Consider the following 27,122-nt stretch of genomic DNA (forward strand, 5'->3'; position numbering starts at 1 on the left):
TCCGGCTCCGGGTCGTCTTAGTAACACTTCCGGGGTAAACAAAACACCGAGACCGGAAGGAGGAAGTACGGCGCGGGGCCGGGAGTGGCGCAAGAGCGGCCAGGTATCGCGGCAGACCTCCCCCCACCTGGAGGTGGGGCCTGAGCGTCCGAGCCCCGCCACAGGGGTGGGACCCAGACGTCCGGGGCCCTGATTCCAGAACAAGCGAACTGAGGCGTCCCCCCCACGCCTCCGCCCAAAGGGGCCCGTCGGGGCTGGATGAGCGGGACCCGCCGGCGGCGCAGCGCGGACATGGTGGCGCCCGGGGGCGGTGATGGGGCCGGCCCCGCGGGTGATGCTGACGCCAACGCCCTGCCCCAGGCGCCGGACCCCGAGGCCTGGCAGCGCCTGGCCGCGGAGAACCAGGACCTCAAGGGTAAGGGGGTTGGGAGCTCGGCTGGGGATTCTCTGTCCACCCTCGCGACCTGGCTCTCCCGGCCGTCGGCTGTTTCCTGGGCTGGGCCCAGGCTCCGGCCTCGGCCTGGCCTCCCCGGTGCCCCTGAAGAGGCCTCAGCAGGCAAGGAGCACGCAGTCCACAGTGCCTTTGGGCAGCGGCAACCCCCCTCCCCAATCTGGGGCTGGTGAAAGTGTGGCGCTGGGGGCCGGTGAAGGGTGCTCCAGGGAGGGTGTGGCTGGGTCCTGACACCTCTGTGCTCCCCCCGTGGCTTGGCAGAGGCTCTGCGGCAGGGCAACCAAGCGCTACGGCTGCGATGCCAGGAGTTCCAGCAAGTTCAGGCCATGCGGCGTGAGGAGCGTGACTTCCTTCTGCTGCGCTTCCATGAGGCCCGCACCCTGGTGCAGCAGCTGCAGAATGAACAGCTGGAGGTGCGGCGACAGCTTGAGTGGTTGCGCAGCGCCTGCCAGGTACTGGGGGTCTGGGTCATGCTGTGGGTCTCCCTCACTCCCACTCACCCTCTTCCTTGGGGGCACGTGGAGAAGGTCTCCGAGACACTGTCTCATTCTCCCCCCCAGCCTCCATCCTTGCTATGCACCCTGGAGCCAGCTGGGCTGGATGAGGCTGACACCGTGACTCTCACCCATGAGACGCCTGTAGCGCTGATGGTGAGTGCTTCTGGGGCCAGAGGTTCTGCATGAGCCTAGATGTCTGGGTTGCTGTGCCCGTGTTTGTCTCCATCTTAACTTTGCTCCATATCCCCCTAAACAGCTGAGGGGGAAGGGATCTGGCTGGGGGGGCTTGGGAGGAGGGGAGGGGTTGGCTAGGCCTATTGTCTCCCAGCAGAAGATGCTGGAGGGAACACAGGCAGCCACTGCAGGGGTGCACACATGTCTGGCCTTCATCCCCTGCCTGCCACCCTGCTTCCCCTCTCCCCCAGGCTCTTGACCGTAGCAAGGAGAACCAGGCAGTGCTGAAGGAAGCAGACACTCTCCTGTTGGGAGAGAAGCCACTGCATAACCAGACCCAGCAGCAGAGGCTGCTGGTCAAGGTGAGGGTATTGGAGGTGCGGTCTGGAGGCATCTGGGCTGACTCCTGTCTCCGTGAGCTGAGATGGGGCCACTGAGGGAGGCAGCGTGGCCCCTTGTGGCAGGACATGACACCTGTTCCTGGGGGGGGAGGGCAGGCAGTTGAGCTGGTGATGGGGGTTGGGGCCAGCGCTGAACAGTTTCTGGTGTGTTCAGGAGAGCGGTACCCTAGCTGAGCAGCTCCTGAAGACTGAATCCTTGCAAGGGGCTGGGAACAACAGGTAAGAACCATGCATGTGTTGAGTGGGGGGCTGGAAGAAGCCTGCAGGTGCCCCACCATGCTCCTTCCACTCCCCAAAGATGAGGGATGATCCTGGATCACTCAGTTGCCTCCTTTTGGGAAAAGGCACAGGGGTTGGGGGCAGGATGGCTGTGTCTGTGAAGCAGGCAACCCCCTCTGGGGGCTCCTCACCCTTTTGTCTTGCCCCCCCCACCCCAAATCCAGGATCAGAGATGACCAGGCTGAGGAGCTGCACAGGAAGCTAGAGGAAACTGAAAACAAGTGTGTTGAGTGGAGCCCAGGGGGTGCCATGGAATCCCTGGGGGAAGGGGGGTAGGCAGTATGGGTGCACTGTACCAGTCACTATCACCCCCCCCCCCCCTTTCCCCAGGTGTGCTGAGCTGAAGCAGCAGCTGGCATCAGCCAGGGAGGACCTGAGCCAACTGAAAGCACAGGGGCAGGAGACAGAGCAGCAGTTCCAGGCCCTAAGAAAGCAGCTGGAGGTGAGTACTACCCTCTCACCCTTGGGGCAGGGGCATCCAAGCTGGGCCTCTGCAGGCTGGGGCTGATGCAGCCTCAGCTGCTCCCCACAGCAGGTGACAGAAGACAGGGTCTCGGTGAAGGCCCAGGTGACCTCACTGCTGGGTGAGCTGCAAGAGAGCCAGAGCCGGCTGGAGACCTGCATGCATGAGAAGCAGGCACTGGCAGAGCGGTGAGTGTGTCGAAGGGGGTGTAGGGTACCTCCAAGGCTGGGCACTGGCTCATACCCTGCCTCCTTGCAGGGCACGGACAGCTGTGGAACAGTGCCGACGGCTGGAGGGGGACGTGGAGGCTCTGCAGGAGCAGCATGGGGTGCAGCTGGACCAGCTGCGGCTACAGGCCCAGAATTTGGAGACAGCATTGCGTGTGGAGCGGCAGGGCGCCACGGAGGAGAAGTGAGGCGGGGGGTAGGTGGGAAGGATGCCAGGAGGACCTGCTGGGGGTGGCAGAGCTGGAGCTGGTGGAAAAGGTCCAACCTGCTGCCTTTAACACCCCCATGGTCTGCTTGTTGCAGACGGAAGCTGGCACAGCTGCAGGTGGCCTATCACCAGCTCTTCCAGGAATATGACAGCCACATCAAGAACAGCATAGAGGGCGAGAAGAGGGCCCAGGTGGGTCCCCAGCAGGGGCACGCGTGTTTGTGGGTCATCCTCCTGGCCTTGGGGCTGCATCACCAGGGTGGTAGGGGACAGCAGCATAGACCACATGTACCTATCTAGGCCTTAGAGTGGCAGTTGGATGAGCTGTCGCAGCAGCTGCAGCAGGCAGAAGAGGCACTGGTAGCCAAGCAGGAGCTGATCGACAAGCTCAAGGAGGAGGCTGAGCGTCACCGGGCTGTGCTGGAGACCATCCCCGTGCTCAAAGCCCAGGTGGGGCTTTTGGAAGCATGTCCTGCCCCCCTTCCTTCCTTGGGAGATGTCTGGACAGGATGTGGGGCTGCAGGCATGGGAAGGTGGGCTGGGAAGTCTAGTTACCCATGTTGGCCAGGATGGGGTTGAGGGGTGCTCCATAGGCCAAAGGTGCAGGTGAATACTCAAGTACCTGTCCCCATCCAAGGCTGACATCTACAAGGCTGACTTCCTGGCGGAGCGGCAGGCACGGGAGCAGCTGCATGGTCAGCGTGAGGACCTGCAGGAGCAGCTAGTAACTTTGCAGCGTGACTATGAGGTGCTAAAAGCTGATGCTGCCGGCACCACGCGGTGAGACACCCTGTGCCTCCCACCTGGGCTACGCAGAGAGGCTGGGGAGGGGGTGAGAATGGGAACCAGTTCCCTGGCACCCAACACAAGCATAAGGGCTCTGGTCTGCACCTGACCCTGTCCCCAACTGTGTTCCAGGGCCCTGATGGAGGAGATGCGGAACCGACACTCAGAGGTGCGCCCACCTCTGCCTGTGCCCCCAACAGGTGAGTGCCTAGAGGAACCTTCCCTCCCTAGGGTGTCTCAGTCTCGTGTCATACCCTTTGCCATATAGACGGTAGCAGCACTGGGGCTCAACTTCTTGGGGGGGGGGTCATCATCATGGGCCAGTAGTGGGTGCTGGAGATGGCACAACAGAGCAGGAGATGCTGATGTACATGTCTGTGGTTCTTCCCCACCACCCTACTCCTGCAGCTTACCCCCTGGCTGTGGGGCCATACCAGGCTGCACCGCATCAGGGGAGCATCTCTGAGGAGCAGCCAGATTTCTGCTGCCCCAAGTGCCAGTATCAGGCACCCGACATGGACACACTTCAGATCCACGTTATGGACTGCATCAAGTGATGCCTGGAGAAGACTGGGGGGGGCCTGGCCTGCTTGCTCTCTGCTTCCCCCTTCCCTCCCCCATGGAGGACCAGCAAGGGCTGTATCTCCTGCCTCCACCCCAATAGCTGTACCCCTCACCTGATCAGTGTCATGCTGGTTCTAGGTGCCTGGGTTCATGCTTCCTGTTGGCCTCCTTGGTGCCTTTGGGGTGGGAGAAGCAGGAAGGGCTGGGTTCCTGCCTGATGCAACATTGAAAATGATCTGCTGTAATTCAGGGATGAGGCTACTCAAGGCTGGGGGGACAGACAGATGGACTGGCATGTTTCTCCCTTTCCTGTATCTGATGGCCTGTTTCTTTAGTCAGCCCAGGGGGCTGCAGGAAGCTTCAGCCCCTGCCTCAGGGAGGAGCCTATGCTGCTACTCAGCTTGGCCTAGAAATATGAACACTGGATAGGGATAAACTCTCTATTTGCCCCTACGCTCACCACTCAGTGCCTTACAATGATCTCACTGCCCTTGTACTTCTACAAGCCCCCTGGTTCTTCATCCCTGTGACTGACCTCCTGCTGTAGGGGCTGGGCCTAGGCTTTCACCTTCTTTTAATATTGATTAAATCCTGAAGTCCAATTTGAGTCTCTTGACCTCAGGTCCTTTGTCCTCCTGCCCCTCCCCTGGGCTCCTGGCTGCACCACCTAGACATCTCAAAAATGGCCCCCACTACTCCTTGCAGGGCTTGTTCCTTGGCAAAAGCCACCCCTCAGAAGCTCACCCTGCTGCTGCCACCACAGAGCAACACCCACAGCAGGTCTAGAAACTGACATTTATTGAATAAATCACCAAGAATTTACAACTCCAGAAATAACCCACCTGGCTGGATGCGACTGCCCCTCCCCTCCCCCTCCAGGGTCTTCAGCTCCTCCTGGCCCCAGGACGGGTTTAAGGGGAGGAACTTCATGCAGAGGGGGGAGGCTTGGGCCCAGCCAGAGTGGCTTAAACCAAAGCCCTCCCACCATTCCTACCAGCTGCTCAGTCTGGCAGAGGCAGGGAGGGCCCCCCAAGGAAAGCAGATATATTGCAATAAATAATTCCAGACAGATATCAATCACCTGCAGTTGAGGGGCAGTAGCAGTGACACCAGCTCTGCCTGCATTTGCCCTCAATAATTAACCTGTCACATGCTGGAATTAATCAGCCACGTGCCCTGGAATCAGCATGTGGGGAGGGAGGCAGCATCCTGGGGCCAGTGGCCTTGGCCTGGGGAAAGGGATCAAGTTACCATCCTCCTTGAGCTGCGCTGAGCTTGGCAGGCCCCTGTAGGAGATAAAGCAACCAGCTCCCGTTCCCAAAGCTGAGGTGCCCAGCTAACTCCAGCAGCTACAGGGCCCAGAGGAAGGGGGCTCGACGTTCTCAGGAGGCAGCACCCTCAGGGCTGGCCCCAGCTGTGTTGTCGGTGGGTGAGGCAGTGGCTGCAGCCCCCCGAGGCATCACCTCGATGATGCGGGGCTTGTCAATGATGCGTGCAGTCTGGTTGCCCTTTTCCACGATGCCGATGATCCAGGCCTGGTGGCCCTCACCATGCTTGGGGGACTTGATCTCAGCACAGAAGCGTGCGGCCTGCTCCCGGGGTAGGCAGATCAGAAGCCCCCCTACAGAGATGGGGTGCCATGTAAGCAGGAATGCTTCCCTAGCCTTCAACCTCAGTACCGCTCCTTTCCCTGCCCCAGTGAATGCCTGGCCATTGGGAAGGCTGAAATCCAGGCTCTAGCTAGGGACACCATCGCAGGTACGCAGGCCAGTGCAGGGGAGTGAGGGTGCGTACAGGCTCAGAACAGCTGCTAGAAAGTCAGTGACCAAGGTCACCAGACTCCTGAGGGTGGAGGGGTTTGCTTTGGACCCCTCCCTACTTGCCAGTGCCAATTTCTTGCACTCTCCCCAGCCCCCGTCACCTGAACTCTTGCACCCAACATTCCTGTGCTGCCTTGGCCTTGCAGCTGGCCCACCCAGACCTATATTGCCCTTAAGACACAGACTCTCAAGACTCATGCTTGGCCTGACCAGGGCACCTTGTCTGACAAACAAGGGGTAAAGGGGCCACCCTGCCCTACCTGAGGTCTCCGGAGACGTGCCCTGAAGCAGCCCGGAGCGGTTCCCGCAGGCCTTGCTGACTGCAGCCATCTTGGCAATGATGGGCAGATTGTGGATGACAAAAGAAACTTCATGGCGCTGCTGCCTGGCTAGGTTCTGCGCATGGCCCAGGATCCCGAAGCCCGTGATGTCCGTGGCTGCGTGAGCGTTGAAAGTGTGCATCAGGCTGGCCGCTGAAGAAAGGGGGGGGGGGGTAGGTGAGCGGAGGACTTAGTACAGCCTCATACACCAGCCCGAAAGCATTGGCTCCTGCTAGTCATCCTCCTGCTCTCTGGCCAAGGCACTCTCTGCTTTCCACAAGGAAGGGGTGGGGGTGGGGGGAAGGGCCTGCTCGTTCCTGCCATGGTACAGGCTGGCTGTTGTTCCAACCTGGTTCTGTGCCCCATGCCCAGGTACCAGGAGGGAGAGGGTGCCATAAACCCTGGAGCCTCAGCCCCTGCCATGGCACCGACCTGTTCGGTTCAGCATGGCCATGCTGAACATGGCTTCCTGGTAGGCTAGCTCCACATCCTCCTTGGAGACCACCAGCTTGATCTTGTTCCACCGCTCAGGCTGGAGAGGAAGCAAGAGTGTATGAAATGTGGGTGGGGAGGGGTGTTATAGGGAGCTCACAAGGGCTGGGGAGTACATACATTATCCAGCCACTGGTGAGCGGTGACAGCCACCTGTGTGCCCAGGGGCTTCGTGAGAACCAGCACATCGCCAGGAACTGCATTGTCTGGCCTGGAAAGGATGCGACCATGCGCTGCACGCCTTGCTCCACCTGCCAGGCCCCCATGCCCCCTGCCACCCCTCCAAACCCTGTCCTTCAGGCAGGCAGCTTGTGCATAGCACCAGGGCCCACCTGCAGCCTGTTCCAGTCCTGTGGGCAGCAGAGGTCCAGCCTCTGGAGTGTCCCCCGCCTCCCCCCCACAACTCACATGATGAACTCATTGGGCTGGCAGACCACAGTGGCAACACCCCCAACAATGATCCAGGGGTTCATCACAGTCTGACCACCTGTCACCGATGTGCCGCCATCCTCAGCAGCATCCCGGAAACCTTTGATGATCAGTGGCATGATCTTCTCACGTTCCTAGAGAATTGGGAAAGAGATCAGGGCAAAGCACCAAATGGAAATGGTGGCACTTCAGCTATTGGGGAGGTGGGGAATGGACACTCCAGAGGCAGCAGTGGGGCAAAGAACCTGATCTGCACCAGGAGCTTGTGCTCCATGCAGAGGGAACTGGCATGGAGGTGGGGAACAGCTGGTCTTGGAAGGACAGACACACATACCAACAACTTTGCACTTGTCCTTAGTCCTATCATGCTGCAGATAAAGCTAGAAGTTTTCCTAACCAGTTGCAGGCAGTTTCCATTCTATCCCCATCCTACTAAGCGCCTGCAGCAGTTGACAACACAGTACATGCTCTACTCTAGCTCCACAATCCCTAAGATGGTACTTGGCTTGAGACAAACTCTTGCAGCCCCTAACTGCTGCCTCTTTGCTACTGAACCATTGTTAATGATTGGATACAACTTCCCAGCCATGAGGTGTTTCCTCAGCACCATGTTTCTCAAGCTTGGCTACACACAAGGCAGCCTCCAAAGCCTCAATGAAGTCCAGAGACATCAGACCTACTGCTTATTCCCTATGCACAAAACCTGTTAAAGCCTTCCTGCAGCTGACCCTAGAGAAGGAAGGACAAAGGAGTCTAGAGGCTCTGGCTATAAGCAAACAAACATGAGGGAGGCTTTGAACTAAGGTAAAGAAAGAAGGGTGCAGGACAAAGGGCTCAGAAATTCTGCTGGGAGCTGCCTACAGGACACATGGCAGGGGAGTACGCAGGTAATTGCAATGAGAAGGAATGTGCATGAAACCCAAGTGGATCTTTCCCCCTCCACTGGCATCAGGCCCAAATCAAAGGCTCTTCCCCTCCTTTCCATCAGCCAACTTCAGGACCCTGACACAAAGACCAGATTTGGGCAATGGCAGGGAAACCAAACTGTGCTGCTGGGGCCTGGGAATCCAAGCTGCACTAGCAGTGAGAAGCAAGACTCGCGGGAGGTAGGAACATGGGTCACAGAGGGAAAGCTGTGAGGAACCCTGCCCCCCCAGCCTCACCTCATCAGTCATCTTCTGGCTGACACTGAGCAGCATCAGCATGTTGTCGCACTCTGTGATGCCCATGGCGTAGAGATCGCTCAACACGTTGGCACAAGCGATGCGACCCTAGGACAGGGACATGTGGGTTGCGCCTCAGGCCTAGCTCCAGGCTCCCCAAACACTCCCACTAGCCAAGGGCAGCCAGCTGGCCTGTCCCTGCCCCCTTTCCCTCTGCCACAGACTGTCTTCAGCTCCTGCGAGGGTGTCATGCAGGCCACTTGTTCCACCAAGGGGCTCAGTTCTGGGGACTGCCCCCAGCAGGACCCACCATCATGTAAGGATCCTCCACGAGAGGGTAGAAGAAATCCGTGGTCTGCACCAGAGAGAGGCCCCCGTGCCGCAGGGGAATGACGCACGAGTCCATCCCGATTCCTACAGGGGACAAGAAACAGCCGCCACCGGAGGCTGCTACCAAGTCCTGGCCGCCAACACCAGCGGCCTCGGGCTCGGCCCAGCACCCTCCCCGGAATCGATGCCATCCCCCAACCCCAGCTCTGACCGCGGGGCGCTCACCGAGGGCGGGGGGGGAGGAGCCGGGCTCGGACACGGGACCCTCCCCGGCCGCGCGGGCTCCGCCGAGTCCCGCCAGGAGCCTGAGCAGCGTCTCCTGCGGGACTTTGCAGCCTCAGCCGCGCAGCTCCCCGAAGCCGGTGAGGCGCCATCCCGGGCTCAGCCCTAGAGCCTCAGGCTCGAAGGGCCGGTAGCCCGGAGGCGGCGGTGGGGCCGGGGTGGCGGCGGCCGCAGACTGCAACGCTGCGGCCGAAGGGGAACCCGCCAGCGCCGCCATCTTGGACCAGAAACCTGGGCAGCCACTTCCGCCCGGCGCGAGGTCTGCCGCTAGTCTCGCGAGAATCCCCCCCTCCCCGACGCCCACTTCGAAGAGCAAATTGCGCGTCTCAGTCTGTGCTAGTGCGCATGTTCGCAAAGCACCACGGGAGATGTAGTTGCTCGCGCCTCCCCCGCGGAGAGCGAAGCGAATAACGCGAGAGTGGGCAGCCTTTCAGGCGCGTGCCGAGGGCTTGTTGTGACTCCCCGTGGAGGTGTTGTTAGGATTCTTCTGTTCTCATCTGGCGAAAATACCTAAGTTGCACGAGAGGCTGTATCTCGGGCAGCGCCTTCCCCGGGGCCTGCGTACAATGTTCCCTCTAAGGAGTAGCGCACCGCCTTGCTCCGGCGTGGGACGCTTATCAAAGGGGGCTGGTGTCTGGGGCCTGGAGGCCAGGGGCTGGGGGCCGGAGGCTGGGGCTGGAGCTGAGAGGCTGGGGGCCAGAGGATGGAACTGGGGACTGGAGGCTGGGGCTGGAGCCGAGAGGCTGGGGCCGGAGGCTGGAACTGGGAACTGGAGGCTGGGGGCTGAGGCGGGGGGCCGGAGACGGGCTGGAGCCTGGAGTGGGCTCTGCTGGCTCCGGGGATGTGCTTCACTCCCCTGCATCAGGGCTGGGGAGTGGAGCACTTCCCTAGAGTCGGCGGAGCCTGCGCCAGCCCACTGTCCCAGTCTCCATCTCTGCCTTAACTCACCTCGGGGAGGAGCCACTGCCTGCCCTGAATGAGGCTCCGTGGGCTTCGGGACACTGCTCCACTCCCCGTCATGGCCTTGGGGGGGGGTGTGTCCCACAGTGTCCCTGAGCCAGCAGAGCCTCACTTGGGGCAGGCAGTGGCTCCTCCCCGAGGTGAGACAAGGCAGGGATGGAGGCTGGGGCGAGGGTCTGGCGTGGGCTTCACCAGCTCCAGGGAAGTGCTCCACTCCCTGGCCCTGATGTGGGGGGCAGAGCACTTCCCCAGAGCTAGTGGAGCCTGCGCCAGGCTCTGGCCCCAGCCTCTCTTGGTGCGTGGCCTTGAAAAGGCTGTGCGCAGCCACACTTTTAGTTGTGCACAGCTGCGCACGCATGCACCTTAGAGGGAACCTTGCTTGTGTGGGTGTGACACAAGCTGTTGTCCCTCTCACCATTAGGGGTGTCCTGCCACGAGCTGTTGTCCCTCTCACCATTAGGGGTGTCCTGCCATGTCTTATGTAGGGCACTCCCAAACTCCATCAGCGGAGGGAGCATCCAGTTCTGTCCCTGGTGTGCTAGTGACAGGAACAGCTTCGAGTGCTCCCCTGGGCATTCTGGACTTGCGGGGAGCAGCCAGATTCCTGCCAGTGGTGCGGCAAGTGTCCGGCTCTCCCCCAGGTGCTCCAGCAGTGGGGAGACTGCTTGGACCTGTTTCCAGTGTCCCAGCATGCGTCTCCCCTGTGTCTATTTCTGGGCCTTCTCTTAGGCTGCTGCCTCCAGACTCCAGGCCAATCACTGGGGCTCTTCCAATTGGCACAGTGCCAGATGGCTTTATTGCAGCCCATTCACCATGCCATGGTGCAGAGGTGGGTCAGGCGTGTGCCTGTTACAGTAATTTTTTTAAAATAATTTGTAAGTTACACTTAATAAAGGTATTGGGCAGTAGCTCTCAGCTTTATTGGGATCCTTACCAGGTTTTACTATTGCTATTATTTTTGTTCTCTTAAATAAAGCTGATAATTTCCAGTTTCCAAAATAGTGGTAACAAACTTCACTAGCCATTGAATAGTTTTTGGGCTACAGAGTTTTAAGAATCCTGGGCATCTCATTCATGCCTCTGGCTTTACCTTCCTTTATGCATCTCGTGTACAGTAAAAGGTTGGGAGAAGGAAGGGGATGATGCAATGGAGCGTTTCTTTGCTTTTAAATGTAATTTCACTTGTTTTGTCAGAGCCTTAGACAGGGCAACAATATGACTGGCTATTGCTTCCAGTCTAATGTGGATTTTGGGTCTTGAAACTTCAGTGCTTCAGCCCAGTCAGCATAATGGAACCCAGGCCCTTCCTACTTGAATGTGTGAAATTAAGATTTTCCATTGTATGTATTGTTTTTTCTCTTTGAGCCTTGTCCAGAGATTGTAAGAGCTCAGTGGCAGTCATAGAATCACCATTTTCTTTAAATTTGTTATAAAAATGATCGCTGTCTTCATTCTACCATGGTATGTATTCTTTTTAAAATCCTCTTGGGATACATCTCTTAGCAGCTCCTTTTATTACACCCAGGAATCTCACATAATTTTTTCTTGTGGGTTTTATCCAGCTTATATTCAAATCAGTTTGTTTAGCAAAGGAGATCCAGTCAGTTTTATTAAAGTTCCACCTGGGCTTTGGAATTGATTTGATGATTGGAATTTGAATTCCAACTGTATATAAAATTAGCCTATGATGAGTGTGTGGAAAGTTGTCAAGAACTTTGCGATGTATAGGAGGGCTGGGTTGTTGGGAGCTCTGTGTCATTAACGCCTCATGCTTCCTGAGGCTGGGGGGCATGGCGACTGCTCGCAGGTGGTGGTGGTGTGGCAGCAGCGGGTGGGGATTGCCTGCAGGTGGCCACAGTGATGTTGGCAGCAAGAGCGGGCTGAGCGGGGACCGAACTGCAGGTGGCTGCGGCAGTGTCAGCAGCAGTGAGGGGGGAGCAGTGGTGAGCGCTGAGTGGCAATTGGCAACTGCCCTCAGAAGCTGCTGGCAGCGGCGGCCTATCTCAGGGGGTGTGTGGCTAACCTTAGGGGGTGCATGTGCATGTGTGTGCACCCCCTATGCATTGCTAATGCTCTGCATCATGAGACACAGATCAGGTATATAGTCTTGTTGCCAGCAGGGTTAAGTGGAAAGTAACAATGTCTTTCATGTCGTAGACTAATACAAGGTCCTCCCCCTCCATCCAATCTAGAACTTTATTCCTATTTTGGTCATTGTGGTGATATCCCCATAAACTGTGTTGACTATTAAAGTCACCTGAGATGATGCTTGGGTGATATAAGGGAGGTAAGGCAAGGGTTGGCCATACAATAGCTGGTGGTTTATGTACATTAATTATTGTCATGTCAGAAATTTGGACTGAGATTATGTAAATGTCTTCAGTACAGCTTGTTGATGTGATTTTATAGTTGTTGATGTTATTTTTTAGTGTAAATTGCCACATCATAGGTGGAATGATTAACAGATACAGTTAGCCTGAATCCAGAAACTCTCCCCTTATTTTGTAGCTGATGGTTATTGGCAGTATGAGTTTCTTGAAGGGCAAGGACATCAATGAAATTTTCTGTCAAAATTTTGGACAAATATTCATTTTTGGCTCTGCTTATCCCCTCAATATTGAATTGTCAGATGCACAGTGAGTTCCCAATATTATGGGTCTGAAAGCTCTGCAAAGATCTGTTGATGTTTATTTTGTTGACCTTACAGAAATCTATGCAGAGCCATAGCATTCTTTCTTCAGGACCGTCACAAGAGGGCTCCGCCACTCACTTAATGACTCCTGAATGATGCCTCAGGCAAGCATTTGGCATACCTCCTCTTTCACTGCTGTCTGTAGTCACTGGAGAATGCATCTCCAACCTTCTCTTACTACCTTGTTGGGGTTTGTCTCTATGTGGTGCTCAATCAGTTGGGTGAACCCAAGTTACCCCGTGAGGACCTTTGGGAACTCCTGCACTACTTGCTTTAGCTTAGTCTGCTGGGTCTCAGATAGCAGTGCATCAATGGTCCTGGGGAGGACCTTTCTTGTTCTTCTACCTGGGGCTTGCTGGTCCAGGTAGGATGTCATGAATTAAGCCTCCCTTTCTCTCCACTTCAACATATTAATGTGGTATATCTGATGTGTCTTTCCTTCTAGGCTGCCACACTTCATAGCCCACTGGCCTTCTCTTCTGTTTGACCTCACATGCATGCGTCATGCCCTGCTGCCCAGAATTGACATCAAGAGGCTCCAGGATCCACTGGTCGATCCCAATCAACTGATTGGTGACCACTGCAATGCGCGAACATTAGAAGGGCCAGCATTCTATCCCAGCATCTAGGATCCTTCCCTATGATTTTTGTGGCAGGCTTGCTGGTAACAGTCCAGCACATAGGACTCGGAGAAGCTTGATTGTGATTGGTGAAGCATTCCCACCAATCAGGTATCTGCTGGAGAGGGGCTTGCCCTGCCCCCACCAAGGGTGAGGTGAAGAGCTCGAACCTGGTTGAAGACTGCACTCCACCTCATCCCAATTGGTCCATTTACAGTCTGGGGGCGAAGCCTCCAGAGGGAATAAAAGAGAGGCATACTCAGCATATGGGCGGCTGCGATGAGGGATAAAGAAGAGAGCGGGCAAGGAAGAGCTGGCCAGCAGGGAGGAACAGTTGCCCTGAAGAGCCTGAAGACCTCTTTGCCAGATGAGAGTGGCAAGTGACTGCCTCCCCAGCCCTGCCACTAGGAGCACAGTGTTGGTGCACAGCTCGGTGCATGGTGCAAGACTCTGGGAGCTGCATGAGGCAGCGTGGGTCTCCAACCCCTGACACGAGGCCAGGCACTCGGTGTATGGCGGGTCTGGGAGCAGACCAAGACCCTGGGAGCCCTCAAGGGGCTCAGGTTTCCCACCCCTGGTACAGGCAGTAGGTAGAAGGCCGGTGTACAAGCAGTCCAGGAGCGGACTGAGCCCCCCAGAGCTGCACAAGATGGCCAGGGTCTCCAACCCTGACCAAAAGGATAAAGCCCTTGGTGCACATGATGGTGCACAGGGCCCTGAGCAGGCCAGCAGCCTAGAGGGAGCCTAAGGCAGCTGGGACCTTGGCAAAAGGGGCAGCAACTTGCCCAGGGAGATGACCACCCACCAGGCCCCTGGAGGCATGAGTTACTGGGGAAAGGGATTCCCACAGGGGAAGGAAAATTCACCAAGGGCCAGTGAAGCTGCCCCCCTGAAGGGAAGCCCAGGGAGGAGAAGGCTTCCTGGGTCTAGAGTTTTTTTCACTTGAGAGCTATTTCAGTTGGGTTGTGGAAGGGTCTGAAGGGCACTGGGGAATCTCTTCCTTGACACTCGAGTGCAGTCACTGCTCCAGAACAGCCTGGGCTCTGGGTGTCCCTGAAAGATGGGGGTTAGTATTGGTTGTTCTTGCGCCTTATATTTTGTAAGTTAGCGCCTCATATTTTGTGTATTTGTATTTCATGATTGTGAGCTTATATTTTAGCAGAGTTTAATTTGCCATAATCTTTATTGAAACCCTTATACTCGTTCTTTCATATTGCTTACCTATGTTCTGAGTGGTGGTAAAGAATTATATGTGTATATATATTGCATATAGTTCATGTTGTATATATCTGTTTATATTTATATCTATTTCTGTTAGGGTTTATGGTATCAATACATTTGTACATCGTTAAGTTACTGGAGTGTCTTGGTTAGCTCTATAGAGGAAGGAGGGAAACTGTGCTCAGCCTGCAGTTTCTACCCACAGCACACCTGCCCTGCTAACAATCCCCTTCAATTGGAGAAGGGAGTACATACCCGAGTATACCCGGGCTACATTTTCTTTATCATTGCTTTCAAGGTTCCACTGCACCGCTCTACTAATCCATCCGTTTGAGGGTGATAAATGGAGATCTGCAGCCTCTTAATGTGCAGTATTTTGCAGACTTCGCAGTACATGAAATGAAATCTATGAGAGCCCATAAACTCAGTTGCCTACATGAAATTATTTTTCCCTCCATTATTTCAAAGCTGAAAAAAATGTTACAGTCGGAACAAAATTTGAATTTATACTGACCTACCTGGATAGCAGATGTATAACGGCCAAAATAATTTCCTATTTCAGACACTAACAAGATGGATACTTAAAAGAACTACAGAGAAAGTTCCAACAAGAATTATTCAGATTGTACAGGAAAATAAATTCGCAAAAGTAACTAAGAAAATTTTTCTACAGATCCAGTATAGAAACAGAATTGACAGCACCACATTTGGTATAGACATTACAAATAGATGACTCTAAAGAAATTAGAAAAAAATCTGCATTTGAGTTGAGAGAAAAATAAAATGATGAAAATGATATGGAGGACTAAAGACTTTCTGCGTTTATGGTGGGATTGCCTTATTTCAGAGGAAAACAAATAGATTTTTCAATTCTGATTAAGTTACTTGCAGAACCATCAGTGATTCTATCTATTTACAGTCCAAAAGGGTATTAGTGACATGAGGGTGTGTTGCTAACACAATTACTATAAAGCAGTCCAGTGTATGACAACTCGATTGAGGAAAGGAGAAAGCCCCAGCACTATTGGCATGGAAAAGGGCAGACTGAATTAAATACTTTTTTTCCCCATTTTTGGAATTTGAATAGAACATCTACATAGATAATGCCAAGAAGTTGACCAGCAAAAATGGAACTTTTCAATGGAACAAATAAGGATTAAAAAATAAACGTATTTTTTTAACACTTATTTAGAAAATTCATGCATGTTAATATGACCAAATAATACATTTAAAACGTGCAACAAAACACAATTTAGATATAACTATTGCACATTAGTAAAAAATCAATGTGGATTCAGCTTGTCCTAGTTCCACTTCACCTTATGTAGGATTCATACCTGATTTGTTGGTAGCGTACATGATGTATGTGGTAGCTGTTCAGGTTTAGAGCTGTGACAGGACCAAGCCCCACAGGCATTTGTGACACCTTCTGGTGGCTGTATGGTTCCTGCCCAGCTCAGTCTCTAAGGTAGATCTCCTCCGCTGACTCACCTGCCACACCTTGTTCTTAATAAAGATTAGATAAAGGAGGCTATGCACAGACCTTAGAGTGAGCCTGAGTCTATGAAAATTGCTGCCAGGTCCCTCCCAGGCTCTCCTAGTCTTGATTGGGCACTTAAACTACTTAGGTCCTCTTAATCTGTCTGCGCCCCTCCAGGGCACCTATAGACTTAAAGGCTTAGTGCATGTCAATGCCCCTTCAGGGCACTCACAGCCTTAAGGGCTCAGTGTGTGCCTTGTCCTCCCCTACACCACACCCTATGCCTCACAAGTCTTATCTTATCACTCATAGATATTCCTGGCTGTGCTTCCTTCTGGACCTTTGAGAAAAAAGTTCTTTATGGTGCATGTGTGCAGGGTCTGGAACAAACTGCCCCCAGAGGTGGTGCAAGCACCTATTCTGGACTCTTTCAAAAAACAGGTGGATATATTGTTACAGGCTAGTTAGGCACTGTGAGGATATTAATTTAGCCACTTGGCTGTTTGGTTTGGGATTGAGGAGGCAGAGCTGGGAGTAAAACAATGGCAAATTTATTATAGCTTATACACACACAACAGTTAACAGAAAGATAAATGCAATAAGCAAATAATGCAATATTAAAGAGCTAATAGTAAACAATAACAGATAATAACAGATAAATAGATCAGTCTGTCACAAGCCAGCTGGGCACTGCGAGGGTATCAGCCACTGGTTGTTTAAAACAACAAATAGACAGACATGGATTGGCAATTTATAATCCCTTAATGCCAGGTGCGCACCAGGTGATTCCAGCGAAGTCAGGCATTCCCGATTGACGCTGTCTGAAGGATTACTGGAGAAGATCCCTTGATTAGGATCTGATCCTCACTCACACTGGGAGTCCAGAGTCCACGCTTAGAATAGTAGTTTCTGTCCTGTTCCCTCCTTCCTGTTGGTCATTTGACACATGTGCTTTTTATACCTAGTTTTATGCTAATCTGCTGGCCTCAGAACCATTCACTATCTTGTTTTATAGCTATTACCCTATGGGATTAAAAGGTGTTAAAATTATTATAAAAGGTTACTACCCAGACTTGAAAGAACTATTAGGTTAGCTAATTTCACAGCTATAGCTTTGCCTTTGAGGCCTAGTCAGTTCCACAAACAGTTACAAGTTATATTTGCAGGTTACAAAAATACAAGCTTTATATTAGACAAAAGTTCCAAATGCCTCTAAGAAGCACATATTTATTGCTTATTAATTTCTTTGGTTTTGGCCGTCACAATATATTTCTTGCTGTAGTCACTTGATCCCAGCTCACTTCCTGCCTATGATGGCGGGGCTGGACCCGATGATCTCACGAGGTCCCTTCCAGCCCCTAATGCCTATGAAATCTATGTAACATCCTTGACGTGAAGTTACTGTCAATATTTTCTTCAGCCGGCCCACTCCTGCAAATATTTAAGTAGTTCCTCTGTGACTTTTGCTGTGTTAATAGCTCTAAGGGGTACTGCCTCCAGGTACCTCATGGAATAATCTACTACCATCAGGATGTATTGGTACCCAGCTGTGTTCTTAATGAGGGGCCCAACAATGTATGCCACAACCCTCTCGAAGGGCTCTTTAATTAGTGCCTATGGCACTAGAGGAGCTTTCTGGGCCCACCCGTGGCCCTCCAACTGTCATTTGGGGCACAATTTGCCCTCTTGGTGTATCCCTGCCCAAGAGAATCAGGAGCAACCAGTCGCGGGTCTTATCGTTCCCCAGATGACCCACCATCAGAAGCTCATGCACAATCTTCTTTAATGCCCCTGATACATTTTTGGGATAAGCAACTGGGCTACCTCTCCCCACTGGTGTGGTTCCCCAGTCCACCCAATATAGTATATTGTTTCTACCTTAAACCAGGAGTATGCCTAAGCGAGGTCTGGGTATAGCACTTTGTCGTTACTACAGGCTATGTTGCCTTCTTCATTGATCTGGTGAAATGCATCCTCTCTGGTCTGTTCCACCTTTAGCTGACTGCATTCAGTGATCTTACCTATGTCCACCTTTGAGCCCCTGGTGGGCTCTCTGGCTTCAGTAGTTGCCTGCATTCTTCCCCCACCAGGCCTTTGGCTGTCTTCAGGGGAGGCACCCCTGAGAGGAGCGAGGGATGGGGCCTTCTTCCCATCACTTCTGTCACTAGCTCCCAGAACCATGGCAGGTCTCAGCCCAGCAACATGGGTACGACAGCTACAGAGCCACACAGACTGGCATGATGTGGTTAGCGTCCAGCTATGGCCATCTGGATCTGCACTTGGTCATAACTCATCAGTGTGCCCTGCAGACAGACCAAAGTACAACAGTCCACTACTTGTCCTGGGGTTCCCTGCAATAATCCCTGCTGTACCAGTTTGCTCGGATCTGGAATCTGGGAGGGCTGGCACCTGCTGCACTCCCACCTGAGCTTTGGTTGTGAAGCAGAGTAGGTGGTGCTCCTCATGCCTCCTTGCTCCCTGGGGAATGGCTCCATAGCCACATTCCATTTCTTCTACAGCCAGGGGTTTGTCCTTACCTCCTGATGACAGTGAAAATAGTAACAGCTTGGCCAGGTTTACACATAAAATCTTTATGACCAAATTGAAATAGTGCATCTTGCACAAAAATGCAAGGTGGCAGCTGGTACCATACAAAATAGAGCAACCTCAATTGGTTTTATTCTTTGTGCTAGATTATGCTAAATCATGAAATTGTACAAAGGCCTGATACACTCATCACGTGTGTATATCTAAGAAAGCCAGAGAAAAAGGCTGAGCCAGTGAAACTAAAGAAGGCAAGGAAACTACATATATGTTTCAGTTGAACTAGGAACTAAAGACAAAAGACTAAATATGCATTTCAAGAGAAACCTATAAAAGATACAGGAAAGATGCCCTACATGGAACAAATGCACCTTTTGAAACACATCCTCACATTTCTCAAAACAGGTATCCAATGTCTAAGGTGTTACAAATATCTCAACCATTCAGTGTATGTCTGGAATTTTGTAACCAGAGCATCACTGGTAGTACAAGCTATTGCAAATTTGCCCATTGATAAACAAATAACCAAAGACTGGTTAGGTAACTGATGCCTCTAAGCATCCTGTTTGACTGCTCAAGGCCCATCACATTTAATTGCTGAGCTAATCAGTAGCTGTGAGAAACACAAGTCTTCACACCTGAACAAATCCCAAAACAGGATCCAGGCAATTTAACAACTGTAATATGATGGTCACCCTTTTCTTCCCTGTTTTGTTTGCCTCTAATCAGCCATCCATCAAGGAAAAATGCTTTGGAGCTATACAATTAAACAGTATAAGAACTAAGCAAATTTGCCAGCAAGGTGTGCACTCCAGGAGAAAGATCACTGCAACATTGCACCCAGCTTAACCAGCAAAAGATCCTGCTCGGTAAAGGCTGTAAGACTGGACCAGCTTCCTCCACCTGCACTGGTGAGAAAACACTACTGAAGCTAAATATATATTAGGACTTTATGTGTAGTAGCTCGTCTTATTGGGAAGGAGTATTTTCTGTTATTTAGTTTTATAGCTTGCTTGTAGTATTGCTATTAAAGCCTTTCTGCTATTAATCAACCAGGTGTGTCAGTTTTCAAAGCACTTGGTTTAAAAACCCCACTTTTTAAGTGGAACACTTCTTGCACCTTCCATCGCTTTGATGGGTCCTGCTTTCTCTGGCTCACCCTAGGGGCAACTTTGGGCAAAGTGCCTGATGTAACCACAGGCTGGGCTAGGGTCGTCCTGTGTTGGTAGCTTCCTCACCATCCCCCTTTTCTGCTCTGCTTGCTCCCCCCTAACCTGGTTGCTGTGGCTCTCATTCCTGACTCAACTCTATTTCAGCCATGGCAGTCTTCTGGAAGCTTGATTGCTCTGTTGAGGGTCTGAGTTTGTTCTTGCTGCAACTAAAGAAGCATAGACTCTTTTTGTGGTCCTTGCAAAAGTATTCACCTGATACTGGCTCATTTGGACATATTCTGTACTGAGGATTGTCAAGGCTTTGTCTGGTCCTACATTAACACAAGATCAATATGGCAGAATTCTATCTCTCTGATTGAAGAATTAAAAGTCTTTGGAAGCCTAGCTTGTTGAAAGTTGTTTTCACCAAAGATTTGATCCATCAGAACTTTTCCCTTATAACTTTTCCCTTATCTCAGGGTATATATATATATATTTTTTTTTTTTCAATATGCTGACTAGGATACAGTAAGAGTGAGCACAAGTTGCAAAAGGATGAGATCCTGTGCATCCATAACATCACTTTTAACTCTACTTGCTATGCCTGACATGAAAGGGCAAATGCATTTTTTTTTTCTGGGAGGACATATTTTTTTAAAGCCAGGAGTGTTATTGCAGGTCAGGCCTTTTTCAGATGAGATCAGTAACCAGAGAACAAGGAGGCACACTCAACAATTATGTTCCATTTTCTGGGTAGATTTTTTCTCGGGTGTGGCTATCCAATGATATGGTATAAGCAGTTATCCTGAAGCCAGGGCACCATTGTTCATCATGGTAAACACCAGCACTCCCCACCAAACACAGTAACAGGGAAAGGCTCTGCTGCACCAACACCCAGTATCCAAGAGTTACTTGTTGAAATGCAGATAAGAGGTCACTTGCAATGGTAATCAACTGAATGCAGCTCCCTAGATAGAGCTCTAGACCACAACCCCCCCTGCTTGGTGGTGGTGCTGTGATCTAACAAGTGGCCCTGCTGTGTACGTTCAATCAGCTTGCTTTGGAGAATCCATAGGGGATGACGGAGGAGGACCAAACGGAGATTCAGGAAGAAATGTGTGAGGACTGGCAAGAGAAGAATAGTGAAGAACTGAGTTGCTAATTTCCTTGCTGCTGGCCGTGGACTTAATACAATGGATGCAGGCACAGCTAATGATGGCAGTGTATGCATTCATCCTCTTTCTTGATGCTTGCAATGAGGAGATGCCTGCACATAAATGCGCCTCACGAAAAAAGGCACTTAGGTATGTGGGGGAGTGCGATAGTGGGGAGGCACACAAAATGAAAGCTGACAGGGCTCTGTGGATGAACCTCAGGAGCAGCAGCGGCAGCATCTGGGCCTGTGAGAGCAGCTTGGACAGGTGGGAGTGAATTATGCTTATCACTTGGAATGATCAGCAGTGACTGGAGATGTTCTGAATGACCAGGGAGATGTTTAGTCATATTGTCTTGATGCTGGGGCCACAAATTACAAGGCAGCACACTAACATGTGTCAAGCCATCATGCCAGACAAGAGGGAGGCCATGGCCATCATGACACTGGTCACCCCATCCAGCCTCCGCTACATAGCGAACCAGTTTGGCATGGCTCCCTGCACACCTGGGCTGGTGACTTGTGAGGTATACTAACTGCTGGAGGACATTGCGGCAAACAACTTTATTTGCTTTGGGAATCCTCAGGAAGTCACAGATGGCTTCAATGCCATGGGGTTTCCTAACTGTGTGGGGGCTTTAGAGAACACTCACATCCCAGTGCAATCCCCTTCGGGAGCGGGGGGCTGTCGTTTACCAACAGGAAAGGATTTGCCTTGGTGATCCTGCAAACCATGGTGGACCACCAGGGCTGGTCCACGAACATTTATACCAGGTGGGCTGGCAGCATGCATGACACGTTTGTGTTCAGAAGCTCTCTGCTGCTTGGCCTCATGGAGAAAGGACAGTATACACCCAGAGTCCTCAAGACAGTGATCTGTGGTGTTGCCATTCCCCCACTTATAATAGCAGATGATGCTTACCCCCTCAAGCCCTGGCTCCTGAAGACTTATGGAGGGCACATTACAGACCCGCAGAAGATGGCTTTCAACTACCATCTGAGCAAATGCTGTTGAATGTGCCTTTGGCCAACTGAAAGCATGGTGGAGGGCACTTAACTGCAGGCTCAAGCTGGAGCCAGAAAACATCACGGCTTTTATAGTGGCAGCCTGCATGCTACACAACATCTGTGAGACCTAGGGAGAGGTTTTCAGCCAGTTGTGGGCTGACAAACCATGAGAGGCAGTAGCAGCAGCAGCCAGACAGATATGTGGATGAGCAGAAGTGCATGGACTGAGGCCATATCCACAAGGAGAAGCTGGTTGGGTGGCCCTTGTATGGGATTGCCTGGCAGCACATATTATGGATGCTCCCAACACCTGTCAGTGGTTGTTCTTGATTAAAATAAATGTTTTGCCTATTTACAACCTCAACCATATGTGTTTTTGTCTGCAGGGGTGGGCAGGGGAAGGGGATGGGGGGTGGAGGATAAACAGGGCATTGGGGGAGGTGGTGGACTAGGGTAGGGGGTTATTGTTTTCAGGCTGGCATTGGTTCAAGGGTGGGGGCACAGTTCATTACATGACACCACTTAGACAGCCTGAATCATGCCCTTCAAAGGGTTAATTACATCTCTTGTTGGTTGGGGGGGGGGGTTGGGCAGGGGTGGAATGGGGAGCGAGTGGTATGAGCAGCCTGCAGGAGTCCTCTGTTTTTTGGGGGGTGTGTGGGTGGTGGCTGAGGGTAGGTGGAATGGGGTTCACTTGCCTAGATTGTTGGAAGGACTGAAATCCTCCTACAGGTGTCTTCTGTATCCAGCTGCTTCTTGCTCAACTTCTATATCAAACTGCAAAGAATGCTTTTTGGAGTAAAGAAATGTCTTCGTTTACTGCACCATTATTGTTTATCAAGGTGCTGCTATGGTGACATGCATCTACATATGGAAAGATTGAGGGGGATATGGGGGAAGGTTGTGCAGTCCATATTCAGCACCAACATTCAATCCCAAGCCAAACACCCCACCATTTCACTAACATTTCATAAGCATCCGAACATTTCACAACATTCCAACATTTCACAAAGCCATATGCTGCGCGAAACACACAATGCTGCATGTATTCATGGCATCACTCTGTCACTGGGTAGGGGAAGGGGAGAGGGGGAACAAGTCCCTGTCAGGGGTCCCAATGGAAACTGTTCCAAGCCTAGACAGCTGGGGGATGCTGGGAAATATAGTCCTAAAACACAGAAAACAAACAACTGTTGGAGGGAACCATGGATTTGCGCCCCCCCCCAATTACTACGTTTTTAGTTTTGTAATAAGTCTTCATGGCACACATCTGTTTTGGCAACACACCATCACCACCACCACCCACCCACCCCACTGCCACCACCAACAGCCACAATTGCCAATGGTGATGTTTCATAGTTTCATAGTTTGTAGGGTCGGAAGGGACCTTGACAGATCATCAAGTCCGACCCCCTGCCATAGCAGGAAAGAGTACTGGGGTCAAACGACCACAGCAAGGTGTTCATCTAGCCTCCTCTTAAAGATCCCCAGGGTAGGAGCCAGCACTACTTCTCTCGGAAGTTGGTTCCAGATCCTAGCCGCCCTAACTGTGAAGTAGCGCTTCTTGATGTCTAGTCTGAATTTATCCTCTGCCAGCTTGTGACCGTTATTTCTAGTCACTCCTGGTAGTGCTCGGGGGGAACAGGGACTCCTCCAATACCTGCTGGTCCCCTCTGACTAGTTTGTAACAGGCCACTAGATTCCCCCTCAGCCTTCTCTTGTGGAGGTTGAACAGGTTCAGGTCCCGTAGCCTTTCCTCATAGGGCCTGCCGTACTGCCCCCTGATCATGCAGGTGGCCCTCCTCTGAACCCTCTCAATGCTGTCCACATCCCTCCTGAAGTGCGGCGCCCAGCACTGGATGCAGTACCCCAACTGCAGCCTGACCAGTGCAGCATAGAGGGGGAGGATCACCTCCTTGGGCCTGCTCAAGATGCATCTGTGGATGCATGACAAGGTATGGTTGGCCTTCCTGACCATGTCCCCACACTGTTGGCCCATGTTTATTTTGGCATCAATAATGATTCCAAGATCCTTTTCTGCCTCTGCACTGACAAGAAGGGAGTTCCCCAACCTGTAGGTATGCTGCTGGTTCTTCCTCCCCAGGTGCAGCACCTTGCACTTGTCAGTGTTGAAACCCATCCTGTTCTCATCTGCCCACACCTGTAACCTGTCTAGGTCCATGTGGAGGAGGATGAGGAGTCGGGGAGGCACCTGCTCCTTTCATCACACAGAAACGTACATTTCTGATATGATATATATAGTTTAAAAAAATTCATGTATACATTTACATTACTTTCTAAGATGGGGGTGGGAGGAGATGATGCACATAGCTTGGTGTCGGGATTCCCACTATGGTGTCACTTGCCGGAGACCAGATGGAGCTTAAGGGGATGCAAGTGGCAGTGTTTTGGGGTGACTGCATCTTGGCAGGGGTGGTGGGTGGTGTGGACTGTGGAGGGAGGGGATTAGTAATACTGGGGTATTACTGGTTTACTGGCAAACTTGTGCCTCCTGCTGTAATTCATTAGGAAAGACAGCACTGGGGTAGACTGGTATGTGGGTCTCCCTACTGGAATTTATGGGGCTTAATTGCACACTGGGCTTAATTCATTTGAAAATCCCATGTGTGCAAACACAAACCTGATGCACCATAATAAACAAGTTTAAAAATGTTAATTCTCTTTAAGTTAATGCAGATTAAATGCCATGGCATGTACAAGCGCCCATGGGGGGAGGGGCATGGAGGTTACCATCTTAGAACCAGAAAAAAACCCAAATAATATAATGAAAGTTAAACAACTAATATACCAACTTTTAATTTTATTACAAAAAATATTTTTGTCATGATTTGTGTTTGCATAGAGTATATAGGGATGATTGCATAATAACTCAAAAATAAATTCTTAGTCTTGTATATTGTGTGTGTGGGGGGGGATGTATATTGTGGGGCTCATACTACCATCAGCAAGTTTGACAAACATTTTATTCTTTCCTCAAACAGTATCTATAATATAAGTTCTTTTTCTGATTTCCAGGAGTGGGGGAATCTGTTGAAAGATTTTGTCACAGCCTGATGCCCTATGCCTATGAGCCTTAGCAAAACACCATAACTTCACAGGCAGGTTTCATGATGAGATGATACATGATCATATTGTTTGTGTCTAAGGCTAGGGACACATATTACACTTAAACCTGTTTAAGTGATCAGATACTGGCTTAAACCTGTAACAGAACAGTGCACATAAACCAATTTGAAAATGGCTGAAACTGGTTTGAGATAAACCTAGTTGAATGTAGTATCAAACTTAACTGATTTGGGTCAAACCAGTTTACGCAATATCTGTCCCAGACCCCTTGCTGGTTTAAGTTAAACCAGACTCCCCTAGCATCCCAGCATGCTGTCTGGGCTGGGTGGGTCTCTCTACCCCACAGCAGAGCTGGCCCCACCCCCCTGCTCCCTGGCCTGAGCTCTGGCATAAACTGCAGACACAGCAGGGTCTGCCTGGCTTCTCTGTGCCCTGCCCCGCCTCGCTGCTCAGGCAGGGATCCTCCCCTCCCTTCCTCCTATTTCCCACAGTACAGACTCCAACCCCTTGGACCCTAGTCATGTAGTATGCTAGCTAATACTGAGAGGTGTCTGTGTGTGTGCGCCCAATTTCACTGGGACAGGCAGACAGGACAGTGTCTGTTTAGGGCTTTTTGGAGCTAATCAACAGGCCAGCTGGTAAGGTTCCTTCTTCCTTCCTTGGAAAAGGCTGTGTAAGAAGAGCTTGAACTAATAAGAGAGGCTATTTTTTTGCTCCTGGGGTGATAAACATTGTTATCATCCCCCTGCTGGCTTGCTCGCCTATTAGTTTTCTACATACATTATAAAGAAGCAGGGAGGGGGAGATTGAAGAGCTCCATATTATCAATAGATGCATGCACTGCACACCCCTCTCCCCCACTCTTTGCCTCAGAATGCTAGCAGGGGGCTGGGGGCTGGCAAAACTCCAGCCCCTTGAGCAATGAGATAGGAAAAGCCTAGGACTGTGCAGGCAGAGTGGGGGTTTACATCCCTCCCTAATCAGAGCATTCTGTTCTTTTGCCCTCTGATCATGGATGTGGCTTTCCTCTGGATTCTTTCAAGCTTCTCCATGTTCTTCCTAAATTGTGGAGCCCAGAATTGGATGCAGTACTCCAGCTGTGGCCTCACCAAGGTTGAGTAAAGTGGGAGGATGACATCCTGGGTCTTGCTGGAGATGCATCAGTAGATGCAAGCCAGAGTTTTGTTTGCTTTGCCAGCTGCAGTATTGCATTGATGGCTCATGTTCATCTTGTGGTCAATCATGACCCCCAAGTCTCTTTCGGTTATGGTGCTAGTGAGCGTAGCACTGCTGAGCTTATAAGTATGATGCAGGGTTTTTTTCCCCTGAGGTGGAGCACCTTGCATTTCTCTGTACTGAATGCCATCAAGTAGTCATCTGCCTACCTTGCAAGCCTATCGAGGTCGGCCTGGATCACCAGCCTATCTTCAAGTGTCGACACTCTTCCCCAAAGTTTGGTGTCGTCAGTGAACTTGGCTGGTCCACTTCTGACACCAGTGTCCAGGTCATTTATGAAGACATTAAAGAGTACAGGTCCGAGAATGGAGCCTTGGGGGACACCACTAGTCACTGAGTGCCGCGTTGATTCAGTTTAATCAACTACCACTCTCTGGGTCTGACCTTGGAGCCAGTTTGTGAGTGGGTGAATGACCCTAGCTCTGCCTCCCTTCTGTACTCGCCTGCCACAACTTGGATTGAAAGGAAATGAAGGAGGTATCAGTGGTCTTTCAACACTAGTGATCAATAAGCGCCACCCAGATAGTACACGCTCATAGTGCTGGTTTATTTTCTAAAGTGAAGTTGCACAGTAGCAGTAGCCTTGCTAATTACTTCATTAGTGAGGCACATCTGAGCTGCCAATCAGATAACTTGGCACCAGATATTTCCCTGTTACATTGTAGCGCTCAACGTTCTAAGTGCTAATTTTGTTAGCGAGGTGTGTTCCCTGCATCTCTCACGTCTGCTTCCTGCTGGGAGCAGTCTCAGCTGCTTCTCTGCTTCTCGCACTGCTGCTCTCGGTGGTGTTGCAGTTCCGGGGTTGGGGTCAGGGCCAGTGCAGATTCCTCCTGCCCGCCCGTCATCCTGGGGTGCCTCTTTCCACTCAGGGTTCCCCCGCCACGCTGCTCTGCAGAGCCCTGGCTCTCACCACACTCACTGGAGCCACTGAGGTTGAAGGTATGTAGCTTGCCTCGAGACTGATGTCTCCTAGTCTTGAGTCCCACAGTCCTGGCATCTTTCCAGGTCGCCAGGCGGGCTACTTGTCTTCCTCACTGTCTGCGGCCTCGGCCACCCCTTGCTTTCTTCTCATGCCCAAAGGCAA

At 51.7% G+C, this 27,122-nt stretch overlaps 2 protein-coding genes and 1 long non-coding RNA gene across 4 annotated transcripts; 2 read left to right on the forward strand and 1 right to left on the reverse strand.

Annotated features, from left to right (window-relative positions):
• The first annotated feature begins 39 nt into the window (after positions 1-39).
• IKBKG (inhibitor of nuclear factor kappa B kinase regulatory subunit gamma) lies at positions 40-4,657 on the forward strand. 2 transcript variants are annotated; one of them, XM_006274247.3, is made up of 14 exons: positions 40-415; positions 713-903; positions 1,012-1,101; positions 1,374-1,484; positions 1,678-1,742; positions 1,967-2,023; positions 2,133-2,244; positions 2,335-2,453; positions 2,524-2,676; positions 2,796-2,892; positions 3,001-3,150; positions 3,338-3,480; positions 3,619-3,686; positions 3,895-4,657. In XM_006274247.3, exons 1-14 carry the CDS (start codon positions 259-261, stop codon positions 4,041-4,043), a joined length of 1,662 nt encoding a protein of 553 aa, XP_006274309.2. In that variant the 5' UTR covers positions 40-258; the 3' UTR covers positions 4,044-4,657. The 2 variants fall into 2 exon arrangements, with proteins under 2 accessions (XP_006274309.2, XP_019353684.1); XM_019498139.2 differs by lacking the exon at positions 1,967-2,023.
• A 174-nt stretch (positions 4,658-4,831) lies between these two features.
• Positions 4,832-9,119, reverse strand: LOC102559269 (selenide, water dikinase 2). Its single transcript, XM_059732594.1, has 8 exons — positions 8,830-9,119; positions 8,585-8,688; positions 8,275-8,382; positions 7,091-7,245; positions 6,803-6,893; positions 6,623-6,722; positions 6,131-6,343; positions 4,832-5,671 (listed from the first exon to the last, which is right to left on the reverse strand). The coding sequence occupies exons 2-8, from the start codon at positions 8,678-8,680 to the stop codon at positions 5,433-5,435; spliced, it is 1,002 nt and encodes a 333-aa protein (XP_059588577.1). The 5' UTR covers positions 8,681-8,688; positions 8,830-9,119; the 3' UTR covers positions 4,832-5,432.
• Positions 9,120-10,681: 1,562 nt separating this feature from the next.
• LOC109285849 (uncharacterized) lies at positions 10,682-15,566 on the forward strand. Its single transcript, XR_002093743.2, has 2 exons — positions 10,682-11,653; positions 11,695-15,566. It is a non-coding gene; the product is annotated as an uncharacterized LOC109285849 (long non-coding RNA).
• Positions 15,567-27,122: the final 11,556 nt, after the last annotated feature.

This window comes from Alligator mississippiensis, chromosome 8 (genome assembly GCF_030867095.1).
Source record: "Alligator mississippiensis isolate rAllMis1 chromosome 8, rAllMis1, whole genome shotgun sequence".
Classification (NCBI taxonomy): Eukaryota; Metazoa; Chordata; order Crocodylia; family Alligatoridae; genus Alligator; species Alligator mississippiensis.